This window comes from Agelaius phoeniceus, chromosome 13 (genome assembly GCF_051311805.1).
Source record: "Agelaius phoeniceus isolate bAgePho1 chromosome 13, bAgePho1.hap1, whole genome shotgun sequence".
In the NCBI taxonomy this organism is placed as follows: domain Eukaryota; kingdom Metazoa; phylum Chordata; class Aves; order Passeriformes; family Icteridae; genus Agelaius; species Agelaius phoeniceus.
This window is the reverse complement of record NC_135277.1, coordinates 19996784-20014900: the sequence shown is the minus strand read 5'-3', so window position 1 is coordinate 20014900 and position 18117 is coordinate 19996784. Positions and strand designations below refer to the sequence as shown.

The following is an 18117-nucleotide window of genomic DNA, read 5'->3' as shown; positions in this document are numbered from 1 at the left end:
AGTGCATTCCTTAAGGAATAAACCTAATAAGCTGTAATTCAGAAAACCAAGGAAGATGCGACTGACAAAAAAATAAAGACAGATTTTTCCATTAGAAGCTGAAGTTTTATTACAGGATAAGAGTACATAAAGCACATCTAAAATCGATGTGTTCAATGCACTTAATAAAGGTAATGTAATATTAAAGGTACGGTTTCTAAGTACAATATAACAACATTCATATTAGAATGAAAATTGGAGTATTTAAAAGACAACATTAAATCTCTTATTTTTACAGTCATATTTACAAAATGAATCAAAATACTTTTTTCGGGACCGAGTAAAATAACAAACTTGAATATAAGCAGGCTATTGTAAGAGTGAGTTGGAAAGGTCTATGGAAGGGAGAGGTGAAGTGACTGGGTAAAGATCATTAGCAAAGGTTTAGTACAATACCACATCCTCTTGATGGCTTACATTTTATTGTGGCTAGAAAAGGAATTTATACATACTGTACACATAACAGACAGCACATATTTACATGTACAGTATAATTGCATTAAACTTGTGTGTATTTACAGAAATTTGAGCATATCACTCAACGAGGTTTTTAAGTCTGTGTGCTTCATCTTCAATCTGATGTATATTTGTAATCAGCATTTATTCTGGCGTTGGTATGTTGAACATTTAGTAAAGAGGGAGGATAAATGTTAACCAAATGGTTTTGCATAAATATATCAAACTATTAAAACAACAGGGAGAATGTGTTCCTGGCATTACCTATAGGTTGGTACGTACAAATTTAAGAGTGAGTCCTTCTCTTTGAAAATATCAAAAGGTGACTTAAATCAAGAAGGGAAAACAAAATTGTCATGGCTTATATTTAAATAAGATTGTAGCTTCAAGAGGTTTTTATAATTGTCCTGATAGTGTTTGCAGTTAAACATTCCACTTATGAAAATATACCCATGGTGCAGTAAAGTTTGTTTTTGTTTTTAGGTCAACAGTATGTTTGCTGTTTAAAAAAAATTATTTATATATATATATTCCTTGGATTGAGGGTATAAAAGCAGTGCATGGAAGCCAAGAACCATGGCTTTAAAATTCACTACCTTCTATTATCAAAAAGTGCAGTAAACAGAAACATTGTTATTAATAAATTGCTCAAAAATCTTTGCTAAAGATCTTATAAATTCAGTAATATTACAGAAAAATTCTAATAAATATTTAAAAGGTTAATTACCTCCTTAGTTAGATATTTGATATCCATCAGTTTTTAAGAATGAACATGAAAACAATATCTAGAATGAAAGGAACAGGGGACAGGAATATTTTGAAGGGTACATGACTACGTAAATTAAGGTATACATGAAAAAATAAAAACAAAACCCCCATACCTGACAAAACATTGCAAATTCCACTTCTTAATTAACTTTAGTTGCTACTGGCTGTCCTTGGATATGTATGCATGGTGTATAAAGCATATCCAGGGACTGAATTTAGCCATCCACCACGGCAGATTTACAGAACATTCCTATTTACAGTAACTGGAGTTGAGTGTGTAGGCATGGCCCAGTAACATCCGCAGTCTGAGCGTGTACAGATCCTATTTAAAGTGAGGAGGGAGGAAGGCACCCAGCAGAATAACAGCTATACATTTCCAATGCAACAACAGGATAGAATTCTCCCAACAAGCCAAATAACTACCTCCCTTTCACACAGACAGCATATTGTAATTATTTTATACTGGCAGATTAGATGTTTTTCTTATTTTGAATACAATACAGGCAGACTCTTTTAGTAACCAAAAGGATAACAAGCTGGACAGAACAATTTTAATAACATTAATAATTAATAATGTTAATAATGTAGAAAAAAATTCTACATTTGATATCAAGTATCTGTACCGGTGAAGTAATTTTCTCCTTATTAAATATACTATAGAATAATTTATATAATGACACTATGCATTTAAAGAGAAAACCATGTCCCAAATCTTGTACTCTGATACAGGTACTTGTTGGGCATATGTTGGTGTATATATATATATACACAAATATATATATTTATATATAGTTATACTCAGTGAAATTAACAAGACCCAAAGGTGGTATTGTCTAGGAATAAAAGGGGTTTGTTTGTTTTTGTTCACAAAAGTAACTTATCTAGCACCACACATCAGAAAAACACAAAAATAGCACACTCTAGTTCTAAACAGCTATGTCTAAAATAGATTATATAGTAAAACAGATATTATACAGCATAATGTGGTATTTGATAAACAGATAAATATTTGCACTGTGTAGGCTGTTTATAGTATAATTTTATCTATACAGAATGAAAGCAAAAAGTTAACTGTATAGAGGTGAGCAGAACAACATTAAATATTATGACTCCAAAGCAGAGACAAAGTTAGAGTTGAAAGAATAGAGCAAGATAAAATGTTTACAGGCCATTACAAGTCCTTAAATTAGTAGTAAAATAAGGAATCAGTTGCTCAAGTTTAAGAAAGCAGTAAACAAGAGATTTGCATTTACATGCAGATGTCTAAAACTTGTATTTCTTTTAAATCTATGCACAAAAAGTCATTTGTTTTATTGCTTGACATTCAGTTATGGCTAGAATATTTTTAACCTTTTTTTTGTACTTTGGAAACAAGAATATTGTTAAAGGTGCCATAAAAATGGACAACATTGAAAACAGTTTGCAAATAAACCACCTAACACTGCAGTTCTTTATACATTTTAAAAAGCCTTGTCTGGGGTTTGTCATATGTTAAATATATTTAATCTGGGAAAATACATTGTAGCTTGAAGCCTCCCATTGGCCCAAACATCCAATACAAAAACACATCTCCAGAAAAGGAGCAGGCAGACAATACAGTTACATATAAAGAAGCAGCCAGTTAATGTCCTAATACTTCAAATAGTGACCACTGTTCTGTAACTTGCTTCTAAATCAATGTAGAAATGAGGAACATTTTGGATTTAAAAAGGTCTACAGTACGTATGCCTTTTTGTGAAATAAAATTCACTGTATTGCTTATGAATTCTCTGCATTAGATATAGATAGCATTACAGATTGCAAGTTCCTGTAAAGTCTGTGCATCTACATTAAGACTCTGGGGGGTAATTCAGGGTAGTGTTTCTCAAACCGAAAGTCACAACTGCTCGTTTGAACGATGCCCAAGTGTTTGGCTCACGATCAGAACACCCTGCCAGGCACACCCAGCTGGGTTCTTTGTGAGGTGCAGCTTCCCCAGCACAGAGCACGTGCTCGTGCTGGGCAGGGAACTCGGGAGCTGCAGCTCAGCCCCACGGCCTGGAGGAGCTGCAAGAGCCACTGGGGACCGCGCTTCGCAGTGCCCAGAGTTCCCAAGTACTGCAGCACACCGGGTCCTGCAGTTAGGAAATGCTGCCAATCATTCCAGCTGATTCACACTCCCTGCCCCAGGAAACCTAAGTCAATTCCAACACAGAGAGCCCTGTGCAGAAATATAGCTCATAGAGATTGTGCTTTCAGAAACCTTGAGAAACACTAACGTAGGAACAAAGTACACACAGGACATGTGAACACTGACAACATGCAGATGTTAACAAAGTGTGATGTCACACACCAAGTTGAACAACTTGATTGTGAAGTTCAGCTTGAAGAAGTAACAAGATTATGAGGGAAGACATACAAGTGAATATTGTGGCAGAAGAAGTGAGCCTATGAGTATTGATCTGAAGCCTTTATCATGTTTTGTTTCTTATTTGGATAGCCTACTTATTGCTATAAAGTTATTGCTATATTCTACCAATGATAAAGGCAAAAAAAAAAAAAAGGACAAACAGCAACATCATAGATGGAAAAGGTAGAATACAGCTTCTGTTTAGATGTTAAAACTTCTATTTAGTACCTGAATAAAGTTCCAGAGAAAGACTGTATATTATGTTACGTATTTTTCTCCTCAAGTCCAGTGACTTAGCATTATGTAGCAAGCCATTATCACAGTACTAGAGTTAAAGCACATACTGCAAGGATTTTTAAATAAATACTCATTTACATTTTAAAACTTTTCTTTTTGTTGTTGTATTTGGTATTTGTATGCTTTTGCCCTCATTTCCACCAAATGATTAACTGACAGAAATACTTAAACAAAAAGAAAGAGGCTAATATTCAAATATATTAATGGATGTAACTTTAAAAGTGATATATATTAGTATTAATAATTAAAAAATAGTTCTAATAGTTATGTTTCTCCAGCTAGGGAAAATAAAGATGTTCTGTGCAATCTGAATCAGCTAGCACAGGTAGAATTCCATACTCAAGAGAAAATTGCCTATTATTTTTGGATATTGTGTAGTAAGTGCTGTTTCTGGCATTTATATTAATAGGTTTGTCTATATTGAGGAGTTTAGGAATGTCTAGGGAAAAAAATATATGTCATTTGCACAGCTTACACTGTGTAACTTGTTTTGTTCATCAAGTACAGACTGGGGATTGTCTATGCCAATCCAAAAAAAGATACTGTAATGCTTGGATCATCCCACTACACAGTTAAAACATCTTACAGGCTGTCCATTCTAAAAGTTTAATTGATGTGCAAGTACATAAATCCTAGGGTCCACTGTCAATCAGCAGTAGGAATTCTCTTCTGCTGAAGATGCTGAACACCAACTGATCACACTTGCTAAGTGCTTGTCTGCCTTGGAAAGCCATTCCCAGCTAAACTCAGCTGTCAGCCTGTGAAACCATAAGTATGCTCTCCCTGTATATTAAGCAATCTCAAGTAACCAACTGGTAGCTGTATACCCGTGAAAACCCCTCAAAAATACCAGAAAACTGGGGCTTTCTCCAGGCAGACACATTGGATGGAGGAATGAAATCCACTCTCTTTCCAATGTAACCAAGGTGCTGAAGTCTTGCTCATTTTGTTCGTAGTTGTTTACTTGCTTTTCTACTTGCATTTCCTAAAGAATGTGAAGCCATAAAATAAAGCTAATTGGGACAGGCTTCAAGCATCCTAGTTTGGCACTGGGAGACTTGTGAACATTGTTGGGTTTTGGTGCCATTGTAAAATCACTGGATGTATTTGATGTACTAGATAGGAAAATTTCTTCAGCTGCAGTGTTTCTTTCCAGCCAGGTTTTGGCTTTACCATGAAACACCTGCAGCAATGACAGACAACATTTGAAGTGTTGTTCTTGTACTCCTGCAGATCTGTGTTCCATTCTATGTGACTTCACTGATGAAACTTAACCATGACCTTTTCATTCTTACTGCATTCTCACAAATGGATTCATTTTCTTTGATAATAATTTAAATACTAAAAAGCTGCTTTCTATTGCAGAACACTGAATTTCAGTTGGAAAAGTAGTCCTATCATTATAAAAATGTTCAGAGGGTATTGAAATTAATTTCAATCACTTATTTAGTGGGTTAGCATTTATTTTCTAAAATATAATTGTAAAATCTTTGCACTATTTGGGGTACTTCTGTTTTGAGCACAATACCAACCAAAAAGCAGCTCTACCGCAGGAGTGAGCAAGAGACTGAGGCACACATAGAGCATTTAGTTAAAAAAAAATCCAGTTCTCTTGTGCCTGGGGGCAGGGGGAAGGGAAGAAATCTTAGCACATTTTTTAAAAAGTAATTTGTTCCACCAGCAGTACTGGCCACCCTGTTGAAGAGTTTTAGAAGATCCCTGAGCACATTAGTTTCTGACTTCTAACCCCAGCTCCAAAATGATAGGGCTTCTCTTGTTGATAACGAGATGGATTGTCATTCACAGTTAAGTCAATCATAAGGTGCTTAATCTATTTACCCTTTTTTTCACCAATCAGCACAAAGAACTGTCAGAAAATAACTTTTATTTTTCTTTTTTAAATAATAAAAGGGCACAAAATTTAAACAATCAATGTTTTGTGACAGTGGTTTAGGATTATTATCTGGCTGCCCCTCAACAACAGACAAGTGATTCAATCGACATTCCTTAGCAAAAAAAAAAAAAAAAAAAAAAAAAAAAAAAAAAAAAACCAAAAGAAAAAAAAGGAAAGAAAAGAAAAAAGGCAAAAAAAAGAAAAATCCTGTACAAATATGTATTTTTCCCTGAGGGATCAAGGTTACACCCGCAAGTGCTCTATGTACATATTGCACTGTAGAGGAATGAAGAACATGTGCAAAAAAAGCAACAATGATTGAAGCTTACTAATCAAACCTTTTAATCATGACTGCTATGTCATCTTGCATTTTGGAATGTCGGAACACAGCTATTCCTTTAATCTAAAATGTAAAAATAAAAAACAAGAAAGAAAAAGAAAAACGCACCTCTACTATGGCACATTCAATGAAATAAAAAGTTTTCCAAAGACAAATAGACAAATTCCATCAAGAAAATAATACAAAGTTCGTTCGTTTGTGGTTTTTTTTTTGTTTTTTAGAAAAATTACATTACTTTCTTTCATTGTTTCACATTACAAAATCTTTTTTTTTTAATGTTTACACAAATCACATTTTATTGCAGGAATATTTCAAGTGCCATCAAACATTTATAGAAGGGTTAAAAAAATAGAAGTCTCTCTAAAGTGGTCCAGACAAGGCTTTGTATAGAATAAATCTTTTTACCACCTTCTATTTTTGACTTAAGTATTTTGAATACATTTTCTTTATTCCATTGACACTTAACAGCCTAGAAGCAGCCGCTCACACGTCCCACGCATACACTCATGTGCGCACACAATGGACTCTCTCACACACACACAGGTGCACATAGACAGATATCTTGGTATTCAGACTAAGATAAGCTAATAAAGAGCAACCAAACTTAAAACCAGCCTCCCTTTTTACCCAATTCCATAGGTCAAACAATGCTGGAGGTGATGACATGTATTAGGGTGGTTCATGTGACAGTATAGTCTAGTAGCTCTTCCTAGAAAGCCAGAAAACATCTCCAGGGATACATATAACTCCCAAGGAAAATACCTTTGCAGACTCTAAGGACTAGGTCATCTAAACTTAAAATATTATGTTCAGTTATCCTAGTGTTTTTATTTGTAGTGAACTGGGCAGATGATGAAAATACTCATGTGAATATCCACTGACCTCCAGTTTTTAACTGGCTGATCATCTGATAGCAGGCCACAGTCCCAAGGGTTTTGCAGAGGGCATTTCCTCTGCTGTGCTGTGTTCTTACATGGCCATCTCCAACCAGCCACTCTGGTGTTATTCTGAGTCCCCCTGCATAAAAACCCCCTTGGCAACAGGTGTCTGATCAGTTTGTCTGCTGTTTTTATTCCTCTTCATGAAGGGCAACCCAAAAATTATACTCTATTGCCAAGTGGCTGTTAACTGTGACCAGGAACGCAGAGTTACTTGGGGTGTGTATGTTCAACTTGATTTAACAAGGTCCCAGTACACATGAGCTCCCACAAACAAAAACAACAGTACTTTCTGGCCTGGAAGATCAGTCTCAGCTAAGGCCCTATTTGAAACCTTTTTATTGTTATGTATTTTATTACTAAATGCTCCAAGACTTATATTGTCAATGATTTATGAATGTAAATATGCTAAACAGAATCCAAACAAAACCACTGGTGCCTAGATACCTGGTAAAGCACTAATACTCATCATGAAAAGGTACGAACAGGATGTGACTGAAAACTAATCCCCAATATTTTGCCTGGTAGTCTACATTGTCAGAAGTAGGAGGTGTATCTCACTCTAAAAAAGTAAGGTCTTACTTCACTATTCATTAGTTGACACTGAGATTAAGTTTAGTTGATCTTTACAGGACTAGCACCTAAGGCTGGTCACATTCAGAAAACATTTGTTAGTTTAAAGAGGTGCTTCAAAAATAGGAATACACATTAGAATGCAAGTACCATATCATGCCAGTTACTCCAATAAAGTAAACAATGATCCAAGGAAAAGTATTTCAGTGGGAGTGGAGTGAGCATGTGCTGGGCTGTGAGCCACTTCAGGAGCAGGCAGGATGGAGCAGGAAAAAGACAGCTCTGTGGACTTTTTCCAAAAGCCCTCTCCTGCCTCCAGCCCAGTGCTCACAGCACTGCAGGTGCTGCCCTCCCACACTCCAGGGCACACTGCTCTGAGGAGGAAGTGGGATGCTGTGCCTCGCCCTCCTTTCAAAGCCTGGAGATGAGTGATGGCTGGAACCTTCCCTGATGTGCTAGACTGGAACATATTTAATAAGTGTCATAGAGAAATGTTTCTGTTGACCCAAAGGAAACATATTGAAATCATAGAATAAACCTATATTTTGCTAATAAGAACCCGCTGATCTGACTCTCCTTTTTAAAATACTTAGGTTTGGGTGTGCGTCTATTCACTTGTTACTTCTCAACAACTATAACTTATGTAAGAGATTGTTTACCCTTGGAAGTTAAAGCAGTAGGGCACATTCTGTCTCATTCCTTTTCATTTTTTGATGTTCCCAGCTTTTTCTTAGGTACTTCATCCAAATGTATTTGTGATGGCCTACAGGGCATCCAGTTATGCATCTGCATCTCATCCAAACCCAAATATACACCTCTGGCCCAAACAGCCACAGTTTGTAATGTTGTTAATGTGAACCTGCTTCCTTCAGAACTTTGCTCAGAGATGGAATTCTTCCTGAAGGGAATGGTAATTAATAGCACTGCAAGATTCAGCTTATTGGTTGGTTATGCGACACAGGAATCAGAATTACAGAATGCAGGTTTCTGATATTCATGATTTCCAGGCTTGTACTGAGTACAAACTAATGCTTTCTAGCAACAGCATGCCTTTCCTTTCTTACTTTGTTCCCATCTGATCAACTTTAAAGCGCATCTTTTTAAACAAGGAGAGAACAGACTTCTCTGCTCAGCTCCCTGACACTGAACTGCTGGATGCTGGAACAACAGGGGTCAGTGTGTCTCATCTCACTGAAGCCAAAGACAAACCTGTGGATTTTGACAGGCTACAGCTTGGCATTGGAAGGCATTGTTTACGATATGGAGTACAAAAGTATGCAATATTACATGCAAAAATTACTTTTCTGCAAGCATGTCATACCCACATACTTTTACTGTAGATAGAGACTTGAATAAATACTTTCAAACCTGGATTTATGGTGGGCAGGAATACACTATTTAATAGCCTGATTTTCAAAGATGCTGTGTTACTCATTTGTAAATGATCTGTAATTAATTAGTTCAACTCTGACAGTGGAAACTCAGAACCTTTGAAAATGAGGCTTTTGACTTTGAAACATTCCGGTTTGAAAGACTTGAAAATATAAGTACCTTTGAATTTAACTTCTGAAAAGATTATTTTAATGTAGAAAATTGTCGTTATTTTCAACTCTTTAAAAAAATCTCTAACCATTTCAGGATATGACCAGCCTCTCTTTAAAAGTAACATGGAAAACAGCAGCATAAATACCTCCCAATGTACCAGTACCTGCCAAACCTTTTTCAGTTAAACTTGAATTTCTGGTGCACATGCAACACAACAATGAACACGCTAGCATTTAATTTAAAGAAAAAGGTGCAAAATGAAAGTGCCTTATCAATTCAACAAGAAAAGCTATACCAGTAACTACATTTTATATTAATTAAAACAATATATAAACAATATCTCTTTTGCTATATATAGTCTTCATGCCCATTTACCCTGTAATATATTATAATGCTATTGTTGCTATTGCTATGGACCCTTTTCATGCCGTTCTGTCTACTGGCAAACAGTGGTAGGTGAAAAAAAATCGTCCTTCATGAAACAATGAGCAAGTTGTGCAAACTGATGCTGAAATCTCTGCAATGCACACCAGTCGCTGATTACTAGGTGGACTCTGTTCTGACCAACAAATTGATTGTTCTGTCAAAAGCCTGGGCAGTGAACTACAGGAGAAAACAACCTTCTGACATTAGTACCCTCAGTCTGTGTAAACAGAGGTCAAGGATTGAGAAGCTGAGACAGAAAAAGGGTCCATATTTGTAGGCATAATGGAAATCATATGCATGAGAAAAACAAGTTCAACTTTGTTTCATTGTTTCCCATCCTTCGCCTGACCCCGACCGCCAAGAGATGTGCAGTGTGTTGGCTCCCTAGGTCTGTGCAGGGCCATATAAAGTGTCTTGGTTTTCTTTCTTTTTTTTTTCCTTTTTTTTCCTTTCTTTTGTTTTAATGTTTGTACTTCAGACATTCTAGAAGTGCTTAGGTGATACGTTTACCCATCAATTTGCATTGCTGGCTCAAACTCTGAAGTGAACAACTCCTTGTAAAGTGGAGGAAAATGAAGTCGCACAATGTCTGGGTATATTGCTTTAAATGCCATAAGCTTTTCTGTATGTCGTCCACACAGTGCTCTTAAAGTAGACACTTTGCATATTAACTGTAAAAAAATGAACACAAGTCATATGGTCATACATGGAACCAGGCCTCCCAATCTTGCTGTAAGGATTAAAGCTCTCCCAAACCAAACTATTAACTTAACAAGGACATTTCAGATGCACAGTCATGGATATTTGCTAGAAGTATTTAAGTAATGGACTCACAGCTGTTTTTGAAATAATCTTTTTTATGTTCTCAGGAAAATGTGGCATTAGGTTTCCTTGCTGGATTGAAAAACAAGTATTTCAGGGCTGGATCTTCACTCATTAAATTATCCTCTTGGAAGAAGCAATCCTAACTGCTTTTAAACCCACTGTGAAAATTATGGAGGGAACTGGCAATGCAATAGATTAGACTTATTTACCTGAATTGGAATAAGGTAAAAAAAATGTACTTCAAAAATATCATGAGGGTGCTCCCTGAAGTTACTGAGTAAAATATTCGTATCAAAGCATATGGAAGACTCTTTCTTCTGACAAAGGTACCCAAAGCATACACTGAGAGAAAATTACATGAGCTAGGATTTGAAACGAAGAAAATCTGCAGAGCCCGTGCTGGACCATCCTGCTTCTATCGGAAGTAATTCTTTGGTGTGACACGAAATATAAGCTCTGGCTGTGCAGAGGTGTAAAAGGAACTACCTCTGCAAGGTAAAAGTAAAGGGCGTATATTTCCCCAGTTCTTCAGATTTACTTCTTGTAACATCCCACTAGTTTCTCATTTCTGAGAAATTACATGAAGAAACTTCAGTAGGTAGTGCCTCTTTTCCCTAGGCATCAGTATTTGGAAGAACTGAGAAAAAGGCTGTGTGGGGAACTTCTCACGGAAGTTGGAAAAACAAGTTTAGTTTGTGTGTTGCATGTTATAACAACTTAATTGTCATGCAGCAGAGATTCCACAAATACTAAGGCATGCATCTTGTAGCACTGAAATAGTATTCTGTGTGGCAGGAGTGTTGTGTAGGAGAGCTATCATAAAAACCTTCATCACTTTTCATGAAGTTCCACATAAAAATACTCCCTTTCAGACCATAATCAACCTTGTTCCCTAGAACATCATCATTTCACCTCTTCTAGGTTTAAGTAACGAGGTTCAAGTGAGCAGCTCCATTTTGAACAAAGAATTCTGGGTTTATAAAGAAATGAACTGCGTATGAGCTTTCAGCCCATAGTCAGGGCAGTGTTCAGATGAAGGCACTCTTTCACAGCCCTGTGCCACGGCACAGGATGACCCTTACCTTTGTTAGAATTCCATCTTCTCGGTGGTTCTTCTGTAGGACGTGCTGAAGTGCTAGCTGGATCTTCTGCTGGAGTTTTTCAATTTTTACTTTCTCCTGAAGCCATGAGCGATCTGAATATAAATGGAGTTCAAACCTCTAGTAATGCACACATGGATCACAGCGCACCAGGAAGTACTAAGTCTGTCACAGATTCCTTTTTCCTATTTACAACCTTCCTTCCAATTGTTATATACTTTCATATAGAAAATGGGCTTCAAAATTAACAGGTCTTGAAATATATTTATTACATGCACCTAAAGTTACTTTTATAAAGTCCTTATTTAGGAGAAATGCAATGCACCTGAGTAAGATCTGTTATTCATTTGCAAGAAAATCTGTAAAATGCAGGGTGTTTACAAAATGAGGCTGGCAACTTTTTACTGGGAAATTAATAGATCATATAATGAACAACTAGTTGGAGAGGATCGTCTTGCTAAGATCTTACAGAACTTAGAGAAAGCCAGCAGAACTTACAGAACTGACAGAAAAATCAGATGCAAAGATTCAGCTATTAAAAAAAAACCAACAGCTGAACTTCCTGGCAGAAAAGCAGCATTAGCTGCCACATTGCTGGTGTGACAGAACTGTAGGGTTCTGTAGGTTGCTGAGACACGGGGCTAACACACTTCCTGTCTGGCCAACAACATGAGAACACATTTATGACAGACTCAAGAAACCCACCACTGCTAACAGAACGAGTCCACTGTGGTGCACTCTGAACTCAGTTTCCTTCCTCAGGTGTCAGGCCAAGCACAAACTGACTTTGTGCCCCAGTACCTTGTTCCACCTGACCTAAGAAGCCTTTCCAGGACCTGGAGCACACTGTGCACATTCACCTGTGGTTATTAAGTTATTTTAGCCACAGGCATGGCAGACCCAGGCTGACTTTTGGGGTGACTTGGATGTCTTGCACCATAATTCTCAGTGTCCCCAGTCACACTAAAATGGCACTGCTGGAAATTTTCTGCTGTGCTGCAGCTGCAAGCTCACACACATGGACAGCTGCCTATGGGAGTTCAGTAACTGCCTCTCACCAGGACTGGCTCATGAGTCTCACTCAAATGCATTTAAGCCTTTGCAAAGAAGCTGAGTCCTCAACAAGGTGAAAATGTGGAAAATATGGGCTTAGATTAGGATTTCCAATTTAACAAAATGGTTCCTAAATTCATAGTTTTAATGTGATTATTAAAATAAAAAATTTGGTGAGGAGACCCTCAAAAAGGGTCCACAATGATATTTCCACAACGTCTGATAATCGTAATGTTATCATTAAAAAGTCCTGAAAATAAAAACAACCCCTACCAAATAAATCTAGAGGAAATCTTCATCTCTTACCTGCTGACATTAAAACAAACGCAGAAAACAAAGCTATCTCATCTTCTGTCAGGTGCATAGAACATAAACTTTTTCCAAATTCAAACACAAAGCTAATGAAGTCTTCACAACCTGCCAAAAAGAAGCTAAGCTCTTGTTACATTGTTTAAAACTACTTCAGTGCTACAGAGTTATTGATTTATTCTGATGGAGATGAGAAATAGATGTAAAACACTTCAAAGGTGGTCCTCTCCTCAAGGACTGTGAAGTGATGGCAGTGAGATCTCACTCATCCTTGAGGGGATTACTCCACTCCCACAAGTTCCCAGCTCCCACATCCTGGCAACCAAGACTGACAAAGTTTTGCACACTGTATCTTTTCTACATTGGGTTCTCATGGGGTAAATATGAAGAAATCTCAAGCCCTTTACTTTCAAGCTCAAAATTGCTCTACCTTTGTTTCTGTTCTAAATGGAACTTTGTCATGTCAGTGTGGACTGAAGAAGTTCTGACTTTAAGATTATTGAGCACACAGAGTGGGGGAAGAGAGGCACACAAGGGACATGCAGGAAGCAGAGGGAGAAGCCAAGGTCTGACTGAACAGGGTTCATGCAGAAGAGGAACTCTGTCTCCTTCCATCCATTCTCTTGCTCACACAGGTCTTATTCAGGTTACTGCTGCTGTCACACACGCAGGTACAGTCTGTAAAGTGAGCCCTGCTCTGAACAGCATCACAACCTGAGAGACAAAGGTCTTCCTCAGCCTCCCCAGCCTAAACTTCTGGATACAGCTGGTAACAGATCCAAGTTATATTTCCTCAGAACCCAGAACTGTTTGTGCTCTGACCTTGTACCTTGAGGTGTTTTAGAAAGGCAGAGAATACTTCAGTAATTGTCCAGCATTCTCCACTGATGTATTTTCACTGCCTCCAAAGTAGCTTACAGCCCAGATCTATACCCAGTGAATAGATCCTTTTAAAATTAGCAAAAATATGTCGGAAAAAAATTTCAAAACTGTATGTAGTTTAATTTAAAAAAATGATTTACAGTGTTTTACCAGCAAATAACCGGACTTGGCAAAATTTAAAACACCATTAACATCTTCAAAGCCATCATGTCAGCATATCCCAAATTAGCTTAAAATCTGCTGCCTTTTCCAACAGGATATATGAAACATTACATTAGATGTGAAATCTAGGCTTCTCAACAAGTGAGTCCAAACAGCTCAACCCTAATCAAACTGCTGGACTTCAGCACCAGCAGTCCTTTACTGCACAGCCTTAAGCTGTTTTACCCCCTGAAATCAGCTTGGCCTCAAACAGAGCCAGAACACAGCAGTCTGAGCTCCAGAAGTCTTTTATTTGAATACTATAGACTGATTTTTCAAAGCAGCTGTTTTCCCTTGCCTTTCCACCATATTATTTTTATTCTGTTTTTTTGGGTTTGGGTTTTTTTTTTTTTTAAAGACACAACAATTCACATTTCCTTACCTAAGGACTTGAAAACCTCTGGGCTAGCATACTTGCCATCAAAGTAGACTGTGTTGTTCTGGGAGTCAAAGGCACGGCACATTCTGATGAACACAACCTCTAAAGACCCTAAAACAGAAACAAAGGATGTTTGACTAAGGAAGGAGAGCCTTCAGTTGCAAAGAGCAAGTGAGAATTTAATAACAATGCTCTGCATTCATTGTCAGTTTAGTAGTGTAGTAAGTTGCTGTGGTGTAACAAAGCAGAGTTTGGTTTGCTGGTAGAATTACAAGAATTCCCATAAACCCCTTTAGAAATTTTGCTAAAGCAACTTAGTTAATGGTAATGAACTTGAGTCATTTTTTTAGAGTAATGAAGTCTCTGAAGCCAAAGCAGCTCATTTATATATGTGTTCACCAAGCCTTAACAACTTGGTCCAGTATTTGTAACCTGAATTACTCCTACAATATCTTGCATAGAACAATTTGGATTTTTACCTTGAAATATTCACTATCAGCAATCAAAAAAAATTTAAATCCAATTTTTACATCTTAACAGACTCATTGCTCCCTTTATCCATAACGAAAATTTATTAGATAGACTTGAACTCCTTCTCCCCACAATAACTAAGATGATGTTACTTCAAAGACAGAAATTTTGCAAGGTTTTCCATTATTTAATTCCAAAAGATCATTGTACTGCATATGAATATATGTGTATGCAACCACTGTATGTAACATGTAACACCTTCCTCAGGCAAAACTAATAGAAGCAGACCTTCAAGCTGACCCACATACCTGCTTTTAAAAGCACAATTTGATCATTTTGACACAGTTCCATAAAGCCATCAATGCGTTTGGCAAATTCCACTACATACTGTATAGCTTCTGTTATTTTGACTGCGCATAACTGCCACATTACCTCCCTTTGCTGTTTGAGAGAGAAGAGAAATGAAAAAATTACTAACCAAAGCTCACTGTCAGAAAGTAAAACTGAGCTAAAGAAAACCAAAGAACAAAATGGAGTGAGTTCTCTCCAACACTCCTGGCTACAGTGTGACCTCAAAGCAGAGCCACATGTGGGTGAGTGACAATGCAACCATGGAAGACTTCTTCAGTCATGTCAGAATAGATCCAGCTCAGAGTACTTTTATCATAAGCCAAAAATGTCACAGTGTAATGATTTTGGTCATTTCAGTGGGAATTTTATTCACTGCATGAAAATAAAATGCCAATTTACACCAACAAGGCATGATCATATTTTTCCTATCAGCTTCTGTATTTTGTACTGAATGCAAATTATCAACCTAGCTCATCTTCAGAAGAATATATACAAAGATGTCCATATATGAAGATCATCTTGATAAAAACATAAAGAAAACATACAAGTAGTGAGTTTTTCCAGTGTTGAAAATAATGCAGAATGAAATCACCTAAAGTAGAAAAAATTGTACTCTGAAAGGTTAAATATTTTTCTGTGGAAATGAAAAATATGTTCAAAGAACAGTGTGCTTCAGCAGTGCTTCCCAAGGCCATTTTCCAAAAGTAGCCAATTGGCAGCAGCTCGTGGATAGAAGGCATGTGGGAAATAACACTGATTAGATCTTACAATACCCTGGTGGCATGGCAGCACTGTGCTGCTGCTCCACAGGTAAAACCCAAACACTGAGGGACAACTGGAGCATGAATCAGGATTACAGTGAACCCCCAAGGCTGGAAATCTGATGGAGCTCTGTGTTTGTAAACTCCAACTCAAGCACAGCATGTAACATCACAAACTTGGTGGCTTTGCCTTTTATTGTTGCCGATCCAGGACATTAAAATTTAAGAGAAGAAAATAACGTGCCAATTAGGATTGAAAAAATTCCTATTATTTCCTATTCTTTATCAGAGACAGATTTTAGGAGAATGTCTTTGCCTTCTCCTATACCTCTAAAAACCACAAATGCAGAAGATATCCTGACCATACTGCTGCTTTTGATTCTAGTGTATTATTTTTTTAAACACGCAGAAATATACATTCCTGATAGTAAGGAGAAAGCAGTGAAAAAGTGAATTTTGCAGTGTGTTATGGAAATACCATGCTTTAAAGAAACCATGCCATATCTTGGCATGCTTTTATACCTTGTTCTGATAGTTCTCAATTTCTTCCTGCAGAAAAGTTTGCCATGTTATCTGCTGTAACTCCTCTCTCAAGTACTGGCAAGTTTCCATGTGTGACTTGGAAATATTCTGTGCAAGATGTTCTAAAAGAAAGAGCAGAAAGCGACACGCGTTAGAAATGCAAAGCTATACCTTCAGACACGAGAAAAGCTCGTATATTTCAGCTGCAACAGCGGGAGGGGATAGGGTGAGCCGAGAGAGAAAATTGCTTTGCTTTGGGTTTCCTTGGAGCCGGCGTCGGGAGGCGCAGCCATTGAACGGCCGGGCCCGCAGCCGCCGCCAGAGGGCGCCGCTGACCCAAAGTTGGGCACAAAGCGGCGCCAAGGGGGGACACGGGGGGGCACGGCCGGCACCGGGCCCGGGGGACACCACGGACACGGACTGCAGCCGCACGAACTGCGGGAACGAGAGCGGGATGCTGGACAAGGCCGAGCTGAACGCAGGACACACCAGGGACGGGACAGAACCGCACTGCCAGGCAGCCAGAGCTGCCAGCGCCAACGCTTTCCAATAGGGAAATACAGTTACCACCTGTCTAGGGCTCTCTCAGGCAGGACTCTGGTTCCATCAGGCTGCCTGGGAGGGAAAAGTGTCTTTTTTTTTTCCTACTCTCATAAAATTTAAAAAATATCATGAAAACGCATCTATTAGAGAATCCAGAAGATTAATATAACACACTAAAAAATCCCTAACACTAGGGGTTGTTTTCCTTCAGCTTTAGAGTAGTCACCTAGTTTACTGCACATGATTTAAAATTTCCATACAATGTTTTAATTCCAAATAGAATTATTTTCTGCTGCTATACTTGATTAAAAGATGCATAATGCAGATTCACATTTATTAATAAAACCTGGTTCCATAAATGTTTAGGAACACTTTCAAAAGCCTGAATAGAATTTAGATACCCAAGTTCCACTTTTATTTAACTTCCCCTTTCCTACCCTGACCCTTCAGGTGGGCATGTTCTCCTATCTTAGCATGTGACAAGTAGAGGCCTGGGAACTTGTCTCACAGAATCCTGCTTTGTTTGGCCACTGAAAATGAAGGCTCAAACCAAGGAGGAATGGTGGTCACTACAACATGGAGGTATTCTGAGGGACTGCATTACTGGGTCTTCAGTGAAACTGGCTTTGTTTGATAATGATCAAACAACTCCCTACAAACTGAACTGCTGGACCAATGTCTGTCAGTAGTTTGATTAGGATATTGCCTGAAAAGTCTTTAACATACAGATGAAATAAAAGCAGATTATATGTGCTACCTGGGCAATCAGTAAGGCAGAACACAATGTAATTTATGCTTTGTCACCATAGCTTTGATGTATTTCAGAGCAGGGGTTTTTTTTTAACAAGTGTGTAGTTAAAACACTCATTCTTGGTAGCAGCAGCTGACAGCATGATCCCTGTGCCATGCAGGAGGTGAAATATTCCCATGTTATTCACAAACCTCTGCCTCACTTAGGGACTGCGTTTCAGCACACACCTAAATATTTTCATTGAACAGCCACACCTTTCTAAATTGAAACCTTCGTCTGGCAGACAAACATTCTTCAAACATTG

General features: G+C 37.8%; 1 protein-coding gene across 3 annotated transcripts in view; it reads right to left on the bottom strand.

Annotated features, from left to right (window-relative positions):
• Positions 1–83: 83 nt before the first annotated feature.
• RORA (RAR related orphan receptor A) overlaps positions 84–18117 on the bottom strand; it is a 359059-nt gene continuing 341025 nt past the window's right edge. For all 3 annotated transcript variants that reach the window (XM_054642212.2, XM_077185318.1, XM_077185317.1), the window contains 6 exons: positions 16520–16641; positions 15194–15326; positions 14418–14525; positions 12950–13060; positions 11573–11685; positions 84–10336 (listed from right to left, as the gene is read on the bottom strand). In XM_054642212.2, the coding sequence (XP_054498187.1) occupies positions 10172–10336; positions 11573–11685; positions 12950–13060; positions 14418–14525; positions 15194–15326; positions 16520–16641 (752 nt within the window). In that variant the 3' untranslated portion in view covers positions 84–10171. The remainder of the gene's footprint in view (positions 10337–11572; positions 11686–12949; positions 13061–14417; positions 14526–15193; positions 15327–16519; positions 16642–18117) is intronic.